We start from the raw sequence: 19793 nt of genomic DNA on the forward strand, positions 1-19793 counted from the left end.
TTCTTAGGTTTTTTTCCCCTACTTTGAAAACTTAGGGTTTCCATGAGTATGCTGATACCTCCAGCTTGTTCCCCAGTGGCCTTGTTTCGGCTACAGTTTTGTTGGTATGCAACACCTGCCTGCAGCTAGAAGTGATATATAAGCAGAGCCTTTTGGAAGCAAATAGACACGCCATCAGCAGGCAGATCCCCAGAGAAACTTTGGCAGCTTCCATCGCCACAGCTGAACTCCATCTACAAAGTCTCAGCTGTCTGACCCTCTCTCTTTCGGGACACATAAATGTGCTCACTCACAGGGACTGCTGTGTGTTTGTGTGTGGTTTACCCACAGATCTACAAAATTTGATTCCAAATAACATCTGCAAATATGATATTCAGTGAATTGTGAAATACAGTGGTACCTTGATTCTCAAACGGCTTGGATCCCAAACATATCGGCTCACAAACGCCGCAAACCTGGAAGTAAGTGTTGCGGTTTGCGAACGTTTTTTGGAAGCCGAACGTCCATTTCGGCTGTCGGCATTGTTTCCAGGGCCAATCAGCCAATCAGAAGCCATGCCTTGGTTTGCGAACGGACTTCCAGAACAGATTGGGTTCGAGAACCAAGGCACCAGTGTACTCAGAATCCAATCGTTATTGCTACTACCTTATTCATTTGAAATACTTCTCAGTTTATGCCAGTCAAGAAGTGTTTGCATTTGTAATTTGACCTAGTTTGAAGGGCGAAGATCAAACTTTGCATGCTGAAGTAAATCTACCCAATCCAGACTTCTAGACCCAGTACACAAGCACAAGACACAGCTACCCTTTGAAATTTGCACTTTTGTGATGCAGTTCTCTAACAACAATAACAACAGTATGTAAAAGAATGCAGACATTAAAAATATGTGTTAGTGATAATAGCATATTAGGGAATATGCTGGCAAAAATGCATACGCTGGGCACAACTGCATCCAAAACACATCAGGAGGAAAGCACAGGAAAATGCAAATAATTTTTCATGAACTTTAAAAATATTTACAAACTGATGCAGAAATAAGGGTGAATTAAGATTGGAAAAAGTTGAAATGAGGAGAAACCAAAACTGTGAGATTTGTCTATCTTTAACTCGGCATTTCTCAAGCAAGTTCCATACACAACAGTGTATTACTTTAGGCTCAGCTCAATTCCTTGAAATCAGGTAAGTATAATTTGAGCTTCTTCTTCTGTATTTTCATTCTCATTCTTTGCCTTCCCTTATTTTTACACGTTTGCATAATCATCCAGTCATATCCTGAACTTTAGAAAGGCTGAATCAAAGCCAGCACTGAACGTTTTTCCTCTTTTTCCTCTTTCTTCTTTCGTATTTTCAATATTAGTTCACATTGCCAGATGAGCAGCGAGGTAATTGTTTCTGATTTCCCTCATTACTGAGGCACATTTCTAACATCCTTTTTTTCTGGCTGAAATCCACTTTTGGAAGTGTTTTTCAGTTTGCTGCTCCCTTGTTCTCGTAACATGCTTGTGCTATTTAAAGCCATATTTAATGCTCTCTCTCGCCCTTCCCATTTCCTGTTTACTTCCTTTTCTTTCTTTTTTCAGTTTTCAGAGCATGATCCATTTCTGCCCCCAACAGTGATGTGGTGGAAGACAAGATGCAAAGTCTCTGCACAAACACACACAAGAAGACCAAGAGCTGGTCGCCGCAAGCAGACACACCTGCTCTTTAGTGCCATACCAAATTAAAAAAAGACCATTCTCAGCTGTTTGCCCACCTCAAAATTGGCTGTTTTGTTTCTGCTCTGGAGATATACTTCCATAGCACTATAACAGCCATGTGAGACATATTCCTGTGCAACTGGCCATAGAAGTGCAAAGTCCGCCGTACATTGAAACTATGAACAGAGCACATACATAGACGAGCACATTACAGCTACATGCCGTAATTTTTCACAAATGACAATATAAAGCTTACAAAGTAACATGGAAATATATTGTTTCTTATGCTTGATATTTTTCACAAATGTAATGCAAAGGATGGGTGCAAGAAGTTTGTGAAGGAGCAATCGTATTGTTTTTCCAGGAGACAAATGTACAATTTTCATTTTCTGTCTTCCGAGTTCTATAAAGAAAGAATAACATGCTTCATTTTTACTGGGAAAGAATGACCCAATTCTACAAGTGTCAGTTAAGGAACACACAAGGACACATATATTGCTTTCAACTGATCAGGACCCTTTAGCACTGGTGAGGCATTCATTGCCTTTCTGCAATCAGTTGGAAGCAGAATTAAAACGGTGGACCTACATGACACTTTAGATAATACTGTTTTCATTGGGCAAAGTTCCACTATATATTACTAATTCATTTTATTGCAGCATTTCCATCTGAGCTCTCCAATTCCAAAATGAAACACTCAAAGTGTCTAACATAAATACAACCAATTAACGACAATAAACTCCTCCACTCCTGTAATTTGCAGGGAACAGGAAATGATTTATGAAGGACAATTCATGAAAGTCATGGCCATAGTGACTGAAAAGGAATCAACTAATTAGGAGGATGTGACTAATTAAAAAGGTACAATAACTCAAAAGTACTCTCCATAGTACTTTGCCAGTCCACACTAGACAGACTGGTGCTGCAATTGTATTTTACAACAAAAAGAGGCCCTTATCAGGTCTGAATAAATTGGGAAGACAGCAGAGGAGCTCACATGGGCTGTCATTACAAATGCAATTTACACATAAAAAACCAGTGAACAAAGGAGGTCAATTCCAGTGAAAATAGGGTGGAAGTGACCTTAAAGGAAGGTCCAGATGAAGGATTTATTACCGTAGGTGTTGAATATGCTGATTCACTGCACAGGTAACCAAAAAATCCAGTCTCTCCCCCTCTCAATCACTTTAGGAGAATCTACATCTACCTCTAGAAACCCTGTACTCCATTGCCTAGGAGAGAACAACTCATGTCGAAAGCATCACACGCACAGAAGATGGACCACCACTGCTCTCCATCTGACATGAAACATCAGAAGGAGGTTGGCTCCATTCACACACCTTGTCACACCTCACTGGATTGTTGGCAAATGTTAATGATAAAATTTCCCTTGGTGGATATGATAAGCCTCAATGATGCGATATCAAGGAGAATTGGCTTCCTTTGGTTGGCCAATCCCCTTCCTAACTGATCAGCACTTCCTACCAACTGTAAAATCTCTCATTCTAATTGGTTAACAGAGTTCTCATTCTGCTATTTTAGAAATCTTCAATATATGCTATACTTTTATGTGGTTGTTTGGAAACTTGCCTTGATCTAAACCGGTGCCTTAGATCTCTTTGGTCAAACTGGGCTAACATGTAAGTGTTTTGTTCTGCTGGAGGCTACACACAGCAGAGAGTAGCGTTTTAGTTCTTATTTCCTGGAATCTTGCAGGAGTCTGGCATCTCCCAGGTCTGAGTTGGGGGTGGACTGTTAACAGGAGTGGTGACAGCCTATCAGTTTGGGGGTTTCGATTGACACTGAACCCCTTAACCTTTACAGGTCTGTGCTGTAAGTTCCTACAGAAACATCAGGAGGTGGAAACAATTACAGTACCTAGTGTGACAATTTACTTAGGGAAACACTGGTAGGTTTGTCATCTCTCGAATAACATTTGGTGCCCACCTAAAGGCTTGGTTCTCAGTATTTTTAATGTGATAATTTCTCCATATATAGACTCCTCTGGAGAATTCTGATATGACGGACCAGCTTTCTGAGTGCTTTGGTTAGTCAAAATTACAACTTGCCATATCCAGGGCTTAACCCACACTAGTAGGGTTTCTCAAGAAAACTGAGATATACTGAAGGCTCATCCATACTTCTGCTTGCTCTGAATTAGAGCTAAAGAGCAGGTTTTCTGGGGGAAAGTGGCGGGGCAAAGGCAAAACCACTGGATTTATGCCTAGAAAGCATGGGACCAGCAGAAAATCACTCAGAGCCATGTTTTCTAGGCACAGGACAAGAAGCAGGATGGGCCCTGAGATGGAATCTTGTGCTGTACATGATGCACCATTCCCAGGATCTCTGGGGAAAATAAACCTGTGGTGAATTCATCACACAAACTAAAGGTTGTATACATTGGCATTCATATAATTGCTCTACCTAGCCCACACTGGTCTTCGTTCTGTCTCTCTCTCTCTCTTCTGGAGCTTAATGGATACCTACAGCCCATGATGTGACCCTTGTCAGCTGATTTCATAATGTTCTCTTTTGAAAAGTGCAGCACACATTTGCAGCTTCGTGTGGTCATAAAATTCTTGTGAGCAGATAGGAATTTGGAGAGGAGGCCAACAGCAGTAAATGAAGCTTACTTACCTGCTAGTCACTTTATTCTGTTCTCCTTCAGGGTTGTCAACCCAGTATTCAGAATTATTTCCAAGGTTCAGATTAACCTCCTTGATCTAAGGAGAGATGATGATGATGATGATGATTTTATTGAATTTATATACCACCCTATATCCGGAGGTTCCAGGGTGGTTCACAGAAAAGATAAACATAAAAACCACAATATATATATAACCACAATAAAAACAACAACCCAATAACACATCCCCCACAAGAGAGCCACATTTTAAAAGCGCATAGGATGTCAATCAGATCAACCAAAGGCATAGTTAAAAAGAAACATTTTTGCCTGGCACCTAAAGGTATATAATGAAGGTGCCAGGCGAACGTTCCTGGGGAGAGCATTCCACAGATGGGGAGCCACTGCAGAGAAGGCCTGTTCTCATGCTGCCACCCTCCTGACCTCTCAAGGTGGAGGCACATGAAGAAGGGCCTCAGAAGATGATCTCAGGGTCCAGGTAGTTTCATATGGGAAGAGACGGTCCTTGAGGTGTTGTGGTCCTGAGTCATTTTATTGCCCAAGTGCAATAAAAAATGAGAGGCACAAATACAACATGGGTGACACCTGGCTTGAGAGCAGTACATGTGAAAAGGATCTAGGAGTCTTGGTTGACCACAAACTTGACATGAGCCAACAGTGTGATGCGGCAGCTAAAAAAGCCAATGCAATTCTGGGCTGCATCAATAGGAGTATAGCATCTAGATCAAGGGAAGTAATAGTGCCACTGTATTCTGCTCTGGTCAGACCTCACCTGGAGTACTGTGTCCAGTTCTGGGCACCACAATTCAAGAAGGACACTGACAAACTGGAACGTGTCCAGAGGAGGGCAACCAAAATGGTCAAAGGCCTGGAAACGATGCCTTATGAGGAACGGCTAAGGGAGCTGGGCATGTTTAGCCTGGAGAAGAGGAGGTTAAGGGGTGATATGATAGCCATGTTCAAATATATAAAAGGATGTCACATAGAGGAGGGAGAAAGGTTGTTTTCTGCTGCTCCAGAGAAGCGGACACGGAGCAATGGATCCAAACTACAAGAAAGAAGATTCCACCTAAACATTAGGAAGAACTTCCTGACAGTAAGAGCTGTTCGACAGTGGAATTTGCTGCCAAGGAGTGTGGTGGAGTCTCCTACTTTGGAGGTCTTTAAGCAGAGGCTTGACAACCATATGTCAGGAGTGCTCTGATGGTGTTTCCTGCTTGGCAGGGGGTTGGACTCGATGGCCCTTGTGGTCTCTTCCAACTCTATGATTCTATGATTCTATGATTCTATGATTCTAAGGCTTTATAGGTCAAAACCAGCACTTTGAATTGGGCCCGGAAACTAACTGGTAGCCAGTGCAGTCAGACCAGGATCGGAGTAATATGCTCAAACCATCTTGCACTGGTGAGCAACCTAGCTGCTGAATTCTGCACTTGCTGAAGTTTCTGAACTGTCTTCGGAAAGCAGGAAAGGTCAGATCAGAGTCTGTTCTTTGCCCTCCCCCTCACTCCAGAAGAGTATAAGCAGCACCAGCGGCGTAGCGTGGGTTGTCAGCACCCGGACAAGGCAAGTAATTTGCGCTCCCTAACCCCTAACCTGCCGCTGCTGCCAGCTTCTTCTTGCTGCTGCCTGGGCTGGTCTGGTGTGGTTCTCTCCTGCGCTCAGTGCTGCGCTGGGCGGCCGCTGCACTGTCCCTCCCCCAGATAGTCCCTCACTCTCTCTCCGCACCGCACGCCTGGCACCCACCCCCTCCACAGTGGGCGGCGACCCAGCGGCTCAGATCGGATTTGCACATCCAGCACTGCAGTGAGAGAGAGTGAGTGAGCCAGGTAGGGGCAGAGAGCTGCAAGTGTGAGTGCCCCCCCCCAGATGTTGCGCCCGGTGCGGCCGGCACCCCCGGCACCCCCCACGCTACGCCACTGAGCAGCACTAAAAAGGAACTGCAAGTTACCCTCCAAATTAGGACCTCTGAGATAGCTCTGGACTATAGCAACTGCACCTCTAATTTAACAAACTAAATGAGATTGGCTGACTGAGTGCTCACTAATGGTTCCTCGTCATCCTGGAAAAAAGGGACAAGTGGGTTGCCATGGGGTTCTGTGCCGGGCCCATGGTTTTCAACGTCTTTATAAACAACTTAGATGAAGGGATTAAGGGGATGCTCATCCAATTTGCAGGTGACACCAAACTGGGAAGAGGAGCCAAGGCCACAGAAGGCAGAATCAGGGTTCAAGATGGGCCCAAACTAACATAATTAAATTCAATAGGCTCAAATGCAAAGTTCTACACTTAGACAGGAAGAACCAGCTGCACAAATATAAGATGGGGGACACCTGGCTTGCCAGTACAGCAGTACCTTGGGTTATAAAGTTAATTCGTTCCGGAGGTCCGTCCTTAACCCAAAACCATTCTTAACCTGAGGCGCGCTTTCGCTAATGGGGCCTCCCGCTGCTGCTGTGCCACCGGTGTGTGATTTCTGTTCTCATCCTGGGGCAAAGTTCTCAACCCAAGGTACTACTTCCAGGTTAGCAGAGTTTGTAACCCGAAGTGTTTGTAACCCAAAGCATTTGTAACCCGATGTACCACTGTAGTACATATGAAAAGTATCCAGAGGTCTTAGTAGACAACAGCTTAACATGAGCCAGCAGCAACAACAACAACAACAACAACAACAACAACAACAACAACAAACAGCTAATGCTATTCTAGGCTACATCAACAGAACTATACTGTCCAGATCAAGGGAAGTCATACTCCAAGCAGAAGTGTGGATTAGCACTCAGCTTGAATTTGTTCTTATTTGTGATATAAAGTTGCTTTATATAACTAGTTCATACTATTCTATTTTGTATAATTTTGATATTTAGATCTCATTTGTTGTGGGTGGGTGGGTTGGGACATATTTCTTCTTTGTTGGGTTCAACATCCCACAGTGGCCAATGAGGCGCCTTCAGCACATTTGGCAGTGTTCAGGAAACAAATGGCAGGAGAAAATTGTGAAGCGAGAATCTGAGTAAAATTCTGGGAAGGGGAAAGGTCACACATGGTACATAAGAGGCTGCAATTGTATGCCACTACTGTACCTAGGAACAGAGTTAAGTAAAGAAACTGAGTAGCAGATGGACCATCACAGAAAACTATGAGGATCAAGAATGGGACGAACAGTGTGTGTGTGTGTGTGTGTGTGTGTGTGTGTGTGTGTGTGTGTCCTGCATCACTGAAATCTAATTAATTCTCTGTGCAAGGTTAGTTCCAGGAAATTCACCAATGCTCACCGCTTCAGCCGTTGCCAGGGGCGCACTTCGCCTACTGCAGTCCCTCCGTGCCTCTGCCCAGGTATGTTTAAGAGTGGAGATGTAAAGGCACTTTGTTTGATACTTCTGAAAGTCCCCTGGACACTGAGGACTAACTGAAACACACAGAGCCCTGGGATAAGAAACCATGGTACTGAAACGATTCTATGTACTAATCATGAAAGCTCCAGATCTTAGCATAGCTTGCTAGTCATATACATCCATCCAAAACTGGGCTCCCCATTCTATACTGTTGCTGTGGATATTTGCACATTTATATATTACAAATGTATTCTACCCAGCCCAGCAGAGAGTACATAAGGTTTTGATCCATTGCCCATGGATCGTCACAACAGGCTGTGGATTTAACCTATAATTCAGCCCTGTTTTTCCTCTATTCCTTTGGGCTGTAGAGCTCCTAACACCATCTTCCCTCTAACAACTTGGCTACTGTTCTTCCAGTGTACATGCCGGTGCTACAGCAACATAGCTGAACTATCCTCAGAAACCCAAGGCAGCTAGCTATCCTCTAAAAGAGCCAAATCTGTATTTGAATATTTAATCAACTGGTGCTTGACAACTTCTCGCATACACAATAGTCCCATGAAAATTGCATCAGGAAGTGACCACATCAGCTGCCCACAGCAAAAGGCTTTGATTCTGTGTATCAGAGATGGTGAACCTGTGGCCCTCTAGATGCTAGTAGAGTACAACTTCTATCACCCTAACCACTTGCCATGCTGGCTGGGGCTGACAAAGGTTGGAGGCCAACAGCATCAGGAAGGCCACAGACAGAGGCGGATTTAAGGGTACTCAACCGGTTTGTCCACACTGGGTGCCGAACCAAGAGGGTGCCACATTTTCTCCACTCCTCCTCACAACACACCTTTTGCCCTAACATCAATTAGTACAATGCCTCATGAACTTCTGATAAGTGCACTTTTTTCTGGAGAGAAGCTGAAGGTACATTTCATTCTCACATCCAAGAAGGGTTCATACATGAGCCTGCTAAGAGTGAGAACTTCCTTTACCCACGCAAGAAGCCCAACTGCTGCATTTCCATCTGAGTGGCTCTGGGCCTGCTGCATTAGCAGTGACTGATCAGACAATGCAGAAAGGTGTGGTAACATGACTCGCCCCATTCTGGTGGGGCTGAATGAAAGAAGGCAAGAACTGTACATAATGAGGAAACACAGTGGGCTTCCTCCTCTGGGAGTGGGTACTTTAGGCTAGCAGGAATCCTATTTTTTTAGTATGTTTCCTGTGGCACATTAACAGTTCCTCTCACAGTATAAAGTTTGAGAATGTTTGGACTAAAATGACCAGCGGCATAGGATGATGTGCCCTTCCGGGTCCTCTGTTGAACTTACATTTCAGAAAGGCCAGCACAAAGGCAGCTGACGCTATTAACAGGGAAACAAACACCAAGATGTAGAGGGTGACGATAGAAGCTCTCCGACAACAGCAGTCCGTATGATCAGTAAATCTGGTGGGTGTGGGCACACCTGCAGATAACCAATAAGAGTGACTATTATAGCACACACAGAGAAATAGCTGGTATCACAGAGTAAGGGGCCAGATGTGACCTGTACATATGTAAAAGGCATGTGTATATGAGATGACATGCTTAAGTGCAGCCCACTTCCTCCCCCCACTACACCTGCTGTGGATGGGAGATGGTGGGATCTGTAGTTCAAAGATGAGGTGGGGTGGTGGAGGGTGATACTTGGGGTGAACCCCCCTAATGTATATTGACAGGCCCCTGCAGAGGGAGGGACACAGGTGGGTATACTGGCCCTGGGCCTCAGAGGCCTAAGCCAGCTGAAGGTGGGGTGGGCAGGGACTGGCTGCTTTTTTGTTTATAGTTTTATTCTATCAAGAATCCTGCCCTGTGCCTCAGACAAACTCTCCATGGGCCTGTTAAGTGGTGCCTCAGACCACCAATTTCCTTGTCTTCTAGGCTCAATCCTTCTGAAAGGACAGATGAGCCTAGTGTGTACAGCAGGCAGATAAGCACCAGGCATCCTGATATATGATCTGTAATAGATGGTGTTTGATCAAAGCAGGAGGAGGGGAGCTTCTGGGGTGGGTCATCTGAGGGAGGTACGTTCCGGCACCATTCTGTCTAGGAAAAAAAAAGCTGCTTATATGAAAATGATGTTTTGAATGTGCTATAAAGGTACAGGGTGCACACAGCCTTAGTTTAAGGGAGGTGTATCGCTCAAGGACACATCCATTCTACCTTTCTGCACGAAGCTGACCTATCAGCATCAGTGAGTCATTTAACGAAACATCCTATTGGTTAAAAATAATGAAGGCCTTGGAAAGATGTCAAAATGGTGTGGTCACTCAGCTCATGATCTGTGTCAACCTACTCTCCTAATTTGTTGTTTAGTCGTGTTTGACTCTTTGTGACCCCATGGACCAGAGCATGCCAGGCACTCCTGTCTTCCACTGCCTCCCGCAGTTTGGTCAGACTCATGTTTGTAGCTTCGAGAACACTGTCCAACCATCTCGTCCTCTGTTGTCCCCTTCTTCTTGTGCCCTCCATCTTTCCCAACATCAGGGTCTTTTCCAGGGAGTCTTCTCTTCTTATGAGGTGGCCAAAGTATTGGAGCCTCAGCTTCACGGTCTGTCCTTCCAGTGAGCGCCCAGGGCTGATTTCCTTAAGAATGGATGCGTTTGATCTTCTTGCAGTCCATGGGACTCTCAAGAGTCTCCTCCAGCACCATAATTCAAAAGCATCAATTCTTCGGCAATCAGCCTTCTTTATGGTCCAGCTCTCACTTCCATACATCAGTACTGGGAAAACCATGGCTTTAACTACACGAATAGCTTTGACTCCCCCAATATATGGCTTTAACTCCCCCAATAGGATAGTTTATTTATTTACCTGGAAATGATCTAGGTGAGCAATTATTTAAACAGGTTCTAGTGGGCCCTTTGGATGGGGTGATAGGGTGAGGCCTCACAGGCATTTCCACAGCACATGCATTGGCTTCTTCCCAATCCCCAAACCAGATTGAGGCCATGGACATTATTGTGCTGTTAAGAATCACTTACCTGTATCTGCTTTCTGTGTTTGCTGTGGGGTTGGTTGTTGCCATCTCAGCAAATGGGGAGGTACAACATTCTCATAATCCCTTTCAGATGGGGTCAAACTTTCTATGGAATCTAGAGAAAGAAACAGTAGCTAAGGGGTGGTATTAAAATCCACACACCCTTTGAAAACCATCATTTACTGTATTCTGTTTATGCCAGGCATGTCCAAAGTCTGTTTCGGGGGCCTAATCCGGTCCCTGTGGCAGTTTATTTCCTGGGGTAAAATCCTAAAAAAACCTCCAGTCCTAAAAGAAACTCAACAACTCCAACCCTAAAAGAAGCTCAACAACTACAACTTCAATCCTAAAAAAAGGTCAACAACCTGGCAGCCATGGCCCTTCACTTCATCAAATCTGGCCCTCTTTGAAAAACGTTTGGACACCACTGGTTTATGCAAAATAGCCATGTAGAAAAATATGTAATGTGGCTTAGAAAGCACACAGTGACCCAGTTCTTATGGCTGTACGTGATCAAGACAGCATGCTAGTATTCACAGCAAAAACTGCAGCTATTTCACTCCTCCTCCAGTCCAGCAGCTGCTCCATTACTCAGGGCTTACCCATGGTACCACTCAGTGGATTTGTAACTGGCTGACTGACCGAACCCAAAGGGTGCTCATCAATGGTTCCTCTTCATCCTGGAGAAGAGTGACTAGTGGGGTGCCACAGGGTTCTGTCTTGGGCCCGGTCTTATTCAACATCTTTATCAACGACTAGGATGATGGACTCAAGGGCATCCTGATCAAATTTGCAGATGACACCAAACTGGGAGGGGTGGCTAACACCCCAGAGGACAGGATCACACTTCAAAACGACCTTGACAGATTAGAGAACTGGGCAAAAACAAACAAGATGAATTTTAACAGGGAGAAATGTAAAGTATTGCACTTGGGCAAAAAAAATGAGAGGCACAAATACAAGATGGGGGACACCTGGCTTGAGAGCAGTACATGTGAAAAGGATCTAGGAGCCTTGGTTGACCACAAACTTGACATGAGCCAACAGTGTGACGCGGCAGCTAAAAAAGCCAATGCAATTCTGGGCTGCATCTAGATCAAGGGAAGTAATAGTGCCACTGTATTCTGCTCTGGTCAGACCTCACCTGGAGTACTGTGTCCAGTTCTGGGCACCACAATTCAAGAAGGACACTGACAAACTGGAATGTGTCCAGAGGAGGGCAACCAAAATGGTCAAAGGCCTGGAAACGATGCCTTATGAGGAACGGCTAAGGGAGTTGGGCATGTTTAGCCTGGAGAAGAGGTGGTTAAGGGGTGATATGATAACCATGTTCAAATATATAAAAGGATGTCACATAGAGGAGGGAGAAAGGTTGTTTTCTGCTGCTCCAGAGAAGCGGACACGGAGCAATGGATCCAAACTACAAGAAAGAAGATTCCACCTAAACATTAGGAAGAACTTCCTGACAGTAAGAGCTGTTCGACAGTGGAATTTGCTGCCAAGGAGTGTGGTGGAGTCTCCTACTTTGGAGGTCTTTAAGCAGAGGCTTGACAACTATATGTCAGGAGTGCTCTGATGGTGTTTCCTGCTTGGCAGGGGGTTGGACTCGTTGCCCCTTGTGGTCTCTTCCAACTCTATGATTCTATGATTCTATGGTTTGGTTTGGTGTTACATGCAAACTTGGGCATGTTGCTTGTCTCCCACAGATAAACTAGTGCCGGATTTATGTATAAGCTAAACAAGCTATAGCTTAGGGCTCCATTCTTGGGGCCCCCAAAAAAATTTAAAGGAAAAAACCTGGATGTACGTTTCCAAAATATAAGATGAAAAAAACAAATAAAATAAAACCTACATACAGCAACAGTGTTTGTGTTGTGTATGGAACTATTAGGTCCATAAATTACCATGTAGCATATATTCAACACAAAAAACAGTGACAATTTGTGGTTGACAAAGGACAGCTGGACATATAAAGGGCCCCAATATCTTCAGTAACTTAGGGCTTCATCAAACCTAAATCTGCCACTGAGACAAACCTATGAGTGATAAGCAGAAAACAAACCTTGACTACAGCCTGTAGCTTGACTGAAGTGAGGGAACCCAGGAATCCAAGTTTAGACATCATGCTAAGCCAAACCATGGCTTAGGTCCAGGTAGCAAACCAGGATAGTGAGAGTTGTAGCTGTGAGTGGCTGGAAAAACTACTGCCACAACTGCAGAAGTGGCTGTGTACCACCTAGCAAGTATTTCTTCTCCATATGGGTAAGGCCATGTACAAAGCCACATGGAACAAAATAATAGTCAATATAGGAACAACTGCCTAGAAATTGGTGCCTGAGTTTTGCTTTTTCTCTTCTCTCCTTGTCGCTTTTCCCTTGTGTGTCTGTGTTTTTAAGACCGCAAGCAGGGAGTGTTTTGTTTTGATTTTATGTAAGCCTCTCTAGAAAGCTTCTCAAGAGCAGGATACAAATGCCTAAAATAAATGAAGCACATGGGAAATGGATCCCCTTGGTGTCTATGAGATCAGTATCACAGAGGCCAGATCCAAATCTGGTAAAAGGCCCCATTCAGATAGCTTTGTAGCCCCAGCTGTATGGAGCAAATTTTGTAAGAGCCAATGGGACCACTCAACCTTTCAGTGATGTTTCAACACAAACACAGGTTAACCCCCCTCCAAAAAACCACCACATCCTATGATTGTATGCATCACCACAGAAATGTAGCATAGTTCCAGTGAGAGATACATGGCTTCCACCATGTGTGGCCACCATTGGATTGCTTTGCTTGAGGTATTCTAATAGGTATGAGAATGATTAATATGAGAACAGTCACTATCCCACTTGATTGATCCTTTGGAGAATGTTCTATGAGCTGGGGTAGAGTAGGTAATAATTAAAAAAAAAAATATTCCGCTTCTTTCCCCAGCCCTCATCTTCTCATATAATGCAACTGTTTACTACATGGCTAACCAACAACGTTAAATCCACATCTCTGTGCTAGGTTGCTCACTGATACAGGTGTGCAAAGTTGACACAGACACTTCAATGGGAATTAGTAATTATCTTGTTTTTATTTCTTAAAGCAGAAAACAACTAACTTTTGCACATTGGAGCAAAAAATTATAACTTCACTTATATACTAATCTAGTCTGAAGTGGGGGTGACTGGCCAGGAATTTCGAGGCCTTGGTGGATGGTTAAATGAAAATGTTGAACCCCAGCATGCAGCAGTTATGAAAATAGTAAATTCTGTGTTGGGCTCATTAGGAAACAGATTAACTGTCAATATCATAAAGCCCTTATACAAATCTATGATGTGACTGCACTAGGAATACGATATACAGTACAGTTCTGGTCACAACACATCAAAAAGGATATTGGGGACTGAAAATGTTTCAGAAAAGCCCAACCAACGGAGAGGGTGGAACAACTTCCCTATGAAGAAAAGTTACATCATTTTGGGTTTTTCAGTTTAGAAGATGTGGAAAGTGATAGACGTGTATAAAGACATGTGCTTCATGGTGTGAAGAAAGTGAAGAGAGTATCTTAGTATTTTTTAATGCTAGAGCCTGGGGCTATCCAGTGAAGCTAAACATTGGAAGATATAAAAGGAAGTACTTCTTCACACAGCATATACCGTATTTTTCGCTCTATAAGACTCACCAGACCATAAGACGCACATAGTTTTTGGAGGAGGAAAACAAGAAAAAAAATATTCTGAATCCCAGAAGCCAGAACAGCAAGAGGGATTGCTGCACAGCGAAAGCAGAGATCCCTCTTGCTGTTCAGGCTTCTGGGATAGCTGTGCAGCCTGCATTTGCTCCATAAGACGCACACACATTTCCCCTTACTTTTTAGGAGGGAAAAAGTGAGTCTTATAGAGCAAAAAATAAGGTAGTTAAAACCATGGAACAGGATTCAACAAAGAGTCTCATTCGTGGAAGCAATGCAAGAACTTCTACTTGTTAAATGGTGCTTTCCCCGCCCTGCTCCCATCCACATGCCTCAAAACTGGGTCACTGAGGGGTGCCAGGAGAAACACCCCCCCCCCTGAACAGTGCGTGCGAGGAGAAGAATGAAGATCATTCCTCCTGGAAAGCCCAAATGTTGAAACTATTGGCTTTGTCCAACATTGAATTATTCCCCTTGAATTCAATACCATAAGATATATGAAGGGCTTGGTTTGCTTTAAAGGAGGATTAGGGAAATTAATGAAAGATAAGGTTATTAATGGTTACTAGTTATGGTGGCTGTATATTAACTCCAGTACCACAGGCAGCATGCCTCTGAATACCAGCTGCTCAGGAGCACAAGTGGGAGGCTGCTTCTGCATTCATGTTCTGCTTCTGGGCTCCGCAGATGTATGAGGGTGTTCAGGAAGGCACCCTCTATATCAGGGTTGGGGAACCTTCTGGGGCCCAGAAGGTCTGGGGCCCAGTGGTCTGGGGGCCACTGGTGAAGGAACAGGGGTGCGGGGGGGAGCGCAAGATCCTGGTGGTACGATCCGGCTGGGGTGCCATCGCGGCTGCCCCCTCATCCAGCGCTGGGTGCCATGCCCCTGCGGGTGGTGCACCACGCCCCCTGGGATGAGCGCCAGCCGCACCCCTGCCTGCTCTCCCCCCCCCCCGAGCTTGAAGCTCCACCACGGCTGGGGGCCAAAGGTTTAAGTGTTGATGTCGTATTGTGGTTTTAATGTTTTCTGTTGGGAGTTGCCTAGAGTGGCTGGGCAATCCAGGCAGATGGGCACAGGGGCGAACCCAGGCTTTATTTCACTAGGGTCAAAGACCCAGTTTGGCACACGCACCAAACACACATATGTATACACACACACACACACACACACACACGCACACACACACACACACACACACACACACACACACACACAGGCTAGGAGCCTTAATGGCACCCCTCTGAAAGCTTCACCTGGGGCAAAACAATCTGGCTAGCCCCCCCCCCAACTATGCCTCTGGATGGAAGGCATATTATATTATTATTATTATTATTATTATTATTATTATTATTATTATTATTATTATTATTACTATTATTACTATTACTATTATTATTATTTGGTTGGCCACAGTGGGGAAGATGATGCTTGACTAGATGGGCCTTTGGCCAAGGGCTCTTCCTGTGTTATGTTCTCAAGGAGTGCTGTTTGCATGTGTATATTTGGCAAAATTGCATGCATGAATGTGTCCATTAGGAGAAATTCACACCAGAATGCAAATGAATGTAACCGTAAATTCTCCCACTTTTAAGAAGCATCAAATTTACGATCTTTCTCCAAAACGAATTATGATACAAATGAATGTTCATGATGTTAATTTTTTTGTTAAAAAACAAACAAACCTTAAACTGATGCAGAAGAGCGGAGAAGTGAATTCAAGATTCAAGAAATTGAAGAAACAGAAACTGAGAAACAGAAATTGACAGATTCATCCATTGCAAGCTGTAAGCCACCCACTGCCCCACTCACAGCATGTGCGCAGGAGTGAGACAGAAAGTGCTATGGAAAGGGATGGACAAGGGAAAAGATGTGTGACAGAAAAAGGGTGCATTGGAGGAGAGAAATACAGTACACGGTAGAGCAAGGTTCTTCCTGCAGACTGACAATTAGCTAGTGTGCCTTTGAGTTCACCAGCCAAAACACTAAACACAGGCTTCTTGTACAGTGGTACCTCGGGTTAAGAACTTAATTCATTCTGGAGGTCCATTCTTAACCTGAAGCTGTTCTTAACCTGAAGCACCACTTTAGCTAATGGGGCCTCCTGCTGCTGCCGCGCCGCCAGAGCACGATTCCTGTTCTTATCCCAAAGCAAAGTTCTTAACCTGAAGCACTATTTCTGGGTTAGCGGAGTCTGTAACCTGAAGCATCTGTAACCTGAAGCGTCTGTAACCCAAGGTACCACTGTAGTTATAACCATCAAAGCAAATAGGGCATTATTTTATATTGTTATAGGTTTGAGGGGAGTCAGTCTGAACGATACTCATGGATCCCTTCCAAACCTGTGATCCTATGTATGTGAGGTTAGAATCCACAAGAGGAAACCCTTCTTCACATGATCTCAGGGCGGGGGATAGTGACAAAAAACACCTGATAGTAAAACAAATAAAATACATATTGTAATACTAGCATATGAGCAGGAAAGAAACACATCAGATAAAAACTACAGAGTCTGCCTATAAAATTCCTAAGCTCCCTGAAAATACATCTGGCAAGTATGCATAGCTTGTAGAAAGGCGAAAGAAAAGGTGAACAGGAAATGTATGCCTCTGGTTGTAAGCTGAGCCAAAATTTCTTTTTATTATTTGGCCATTCTTTATAGGAACTGCTTTCTATCTCTTGCCTTCTATGAGTAGAACCTTTGCAAAGTTGAGTCCCAGCCAGACGCAATATACTTCACATGGCTTTCCTGCCCATATCACCATGATCTCATTAAGCATATGTTGCAAGGGAGGGCAGGGAACAAACTGGGGAGATGGTGCTCCATACATCCCATTGATTCTAGGGTAACAAACTAATCATGTAATCTAGTTGGCCACTGCCTTATGTGTTACTATGGCTTTTGTTTTGGAAGGCTGGGTAAAATGGACAGGTTTGATACAAGCACACATCTACCTTAAATATATATAAATTCCATTTTTAAGCTGCTCTCACAGCAGTGCTAGCGCTTCCTTATTACATCTCTTCCTGTCTGGCATGTCTTATCAAAGAATGCTACAGTTGCAGCCAGCTAAATCACTGTGCATGCAGAACAACTTCCGTAAGTGCAATGGCACTTCTCCTCCTTCTCCTCTTCTCACGTGCCTCCTGCACTGAACCAAATTTGTTTTCCAAGGCTGAGTGTGGGAACTGGGGGCCAAGCAAGGGGAAGAGAGTGAAACTGAAGTCCTCATGTGGAATGAGAAGCTGGATACAACCCATAATATAAATAAAATCCAGGTAGAGATATAGGTAACCTTTGATACTGGTTATTGCTTTAGACTCAATATGTTTTAGAAATATGTATTGGTGAGTTTTAATACACTGTACACCACCCTGAGACCATACAGTGAAAGAAACATCTAAATAAACTAACTGCAGATACCCATTTCATATTATGTGGAGGTAAACTTTATTTTTTATGTATAACATTCATATCCCACTCTACATGCAATGTACAGGGCAGTTTCTAGATATCCTGTGTTATTTCACAGTCACACCTGGTAGATTGCAGTGGGTGGGGGGAGGGGAAGCGGGGAGAGACAGACATACAGACATTATCCGGAAGAGGTTTAACCCAAAGCCTCCCTTTCCATCCAGAGTCAGAGATAAAGAGAGTAGAATGAAACTCAAGAGAGAATGTCCAAATCATAATCTCAAAGAGGCAGCCAGAAGTGGGTGGGTGGGTCATGGAAGAGAATGCATGCCAGGTTGCAGAGGTGTGTTCAAAAACAGTGTGGTCCTTTGTATCATCATCACATTTATATTCTACCTTCCCTCCAATGAGCTTAAGGAGGCAGACACACTTCTCCCCACCCCCATTTTATTCTCACAAACATCCTATGCAGTAGGTCAGGCTAAGAAATGGCGACTGGCCCAAGGTCACTCAGTAAACTTTCTGGCTGATTTGGGATTTGAACCCTAGTCTTCCAGGTCCTAGTTCAACACTTTAACCGCTATATCACAAGGGCTCTTTGTTTAGTAAAGACAGTGGGCTAGAAGTCAAGAAACACTGGAGGCAAATATTAAGTCAATAAGCCAGGATGAGTCACTGCTTCTCTACCAGAAACACATAATGTTGGGAGCAGGTCAACCAGGAATGCTGGTGAGACCAGTATCCTCACGGATAGTCAGGCTGCTTCTTTACTTGATTTCGCACAGCAAGCACACACTGCTCCATCCCATTCACACTGTGCTTTTGCTGAACCTGATGAAGCCTCTGTTCTGCCCACATAGTTGGCCTAATAATTACCCTCTAAATTGGTATTGGTCTCCCTTTTCAAACGTCACTTCTTTCAGTAGAGTAAGTAGACTAATCCATCAAAGCAAACGCTGGTCAAGGTAGAGAAGACAGGCCTACGTGCACACACACAAACCCTGCACGGTTCTTTTTTTGCTGTCCAGTTCCTACCTGGCCTCCGACGTGCCATTTGTTCTTTTCTCGTGGTGTAGTGCAGCTCCAGCGCTCCAGAACTGTTTGGGCACTTAGCACTGTTTGCTGTTCCCTCAAAAGTGAGATGTGGCTACTTCCCCAAAGGCAGGCGTCACTGACTTGTACAACAAGTGGACCTAAATGTTTATGTCTTGCAAAATTCTCAGAAGCTTCCTTTAGCTCAGAGACCACAAGCCATAAAAGGTCTACACATCACGTCTCTTCTACCAGCCCCCTCAGTTCCTTAACCCTGCTTAGTGTGTAATGCTGGGAGGGGAGGGCGAGCAGCCTTAACTGCTTTTAACTTGTTTTTCATTACCTTATATGTAAATCGCCTTGAGGCAGTGGTTTAGAATGTGATTATTAATAAATGAAATACAATAATGGCGAGCCATCTTGGGCTAGTCATAGCACAAAGCAGATCAGTTTCGAAGCAAGCTGAGTCACTAAGGGGCAAAGAAGAGGAAAGGAAGAAAAAGGCTATGGGACATGAATTATCACCAGTCATCAATTTATATACCACTTACAAGTTTCCAAGCAATTAAGACAAAATAGCCTCCCTGACCTTGTACAGACAATTCTGCTTCCGCTCTAAGTAACATGGAACTCTGTGACAAACCTTATTACAAAGTTCTGGCCCTGTTGGAACAAGAGACACCAGGATGTAAACTCAAAGACACCAAATGTTATATTCTGTGGTTTTAATGTTTTAGTTGTTGTTAAATTTTATGAGCCATCTTGGGTCGATCTTTGATGGACTGGAATGCAAGTTATTAAAATAAAAGTAGTAGTAGTAATAGAGTGAGAGAATTAAACATTATTTATTTAATATACCGTTGCTCACCACCAAAATCTCCAGGCAGTGTGGGATTCCAAGAGTTCCAGGCACCAGGTCCATGTTTCGTTTTGGAAATGAGGCACAACAGAGACAGTGGTGTTTTCATCATATAGGGTTTAT

General features: G+C 44.0%; 1 protein-coding gene across 1 annotated transcript; it reads right to left on the reverse strand.

The window, feature by feature from the left end:
* Positions 1-990: 990 nt before the first annotated feature.
* Positions 991-18972, reverse strand: LOC309526335 (early activation antigen CD69-like). The gene is made up of 6 exons (XM_082212265.1): positions 18815-18972; positions 10701-10811; positions 9008-9142; positions 7620-7753; positions 4335-4420; positions 991-2100 (listed from the first exon to the last, which is right to left on the reverse strand). The coding sequence occupies exons 1-6, from the start codon at positions 18831-18833 to the stop codon at positions 1980-1982; spliced, it is 606 nt and encodes a 201-aa protein (XP_082068391.1). The 5' UTR covers positions 18834-18972; the 3' UTR covers positions 991-1979.
* Between the last annotated feature and the right edge of the window lie 821 nt (positions 18973-19793).

Source organism: Podarcis vaucheri (assembly GCF_965113315.1).
Source record: "Podarcis vaucheri genome assembly, chromosome: 2".
NCBI classification, from domain to species: Eukaryota; Metazoa; Chordata; class Lepidosauria; order Squamata; family Lacertidae; genus Podarcis; species Podarcis vaucheri.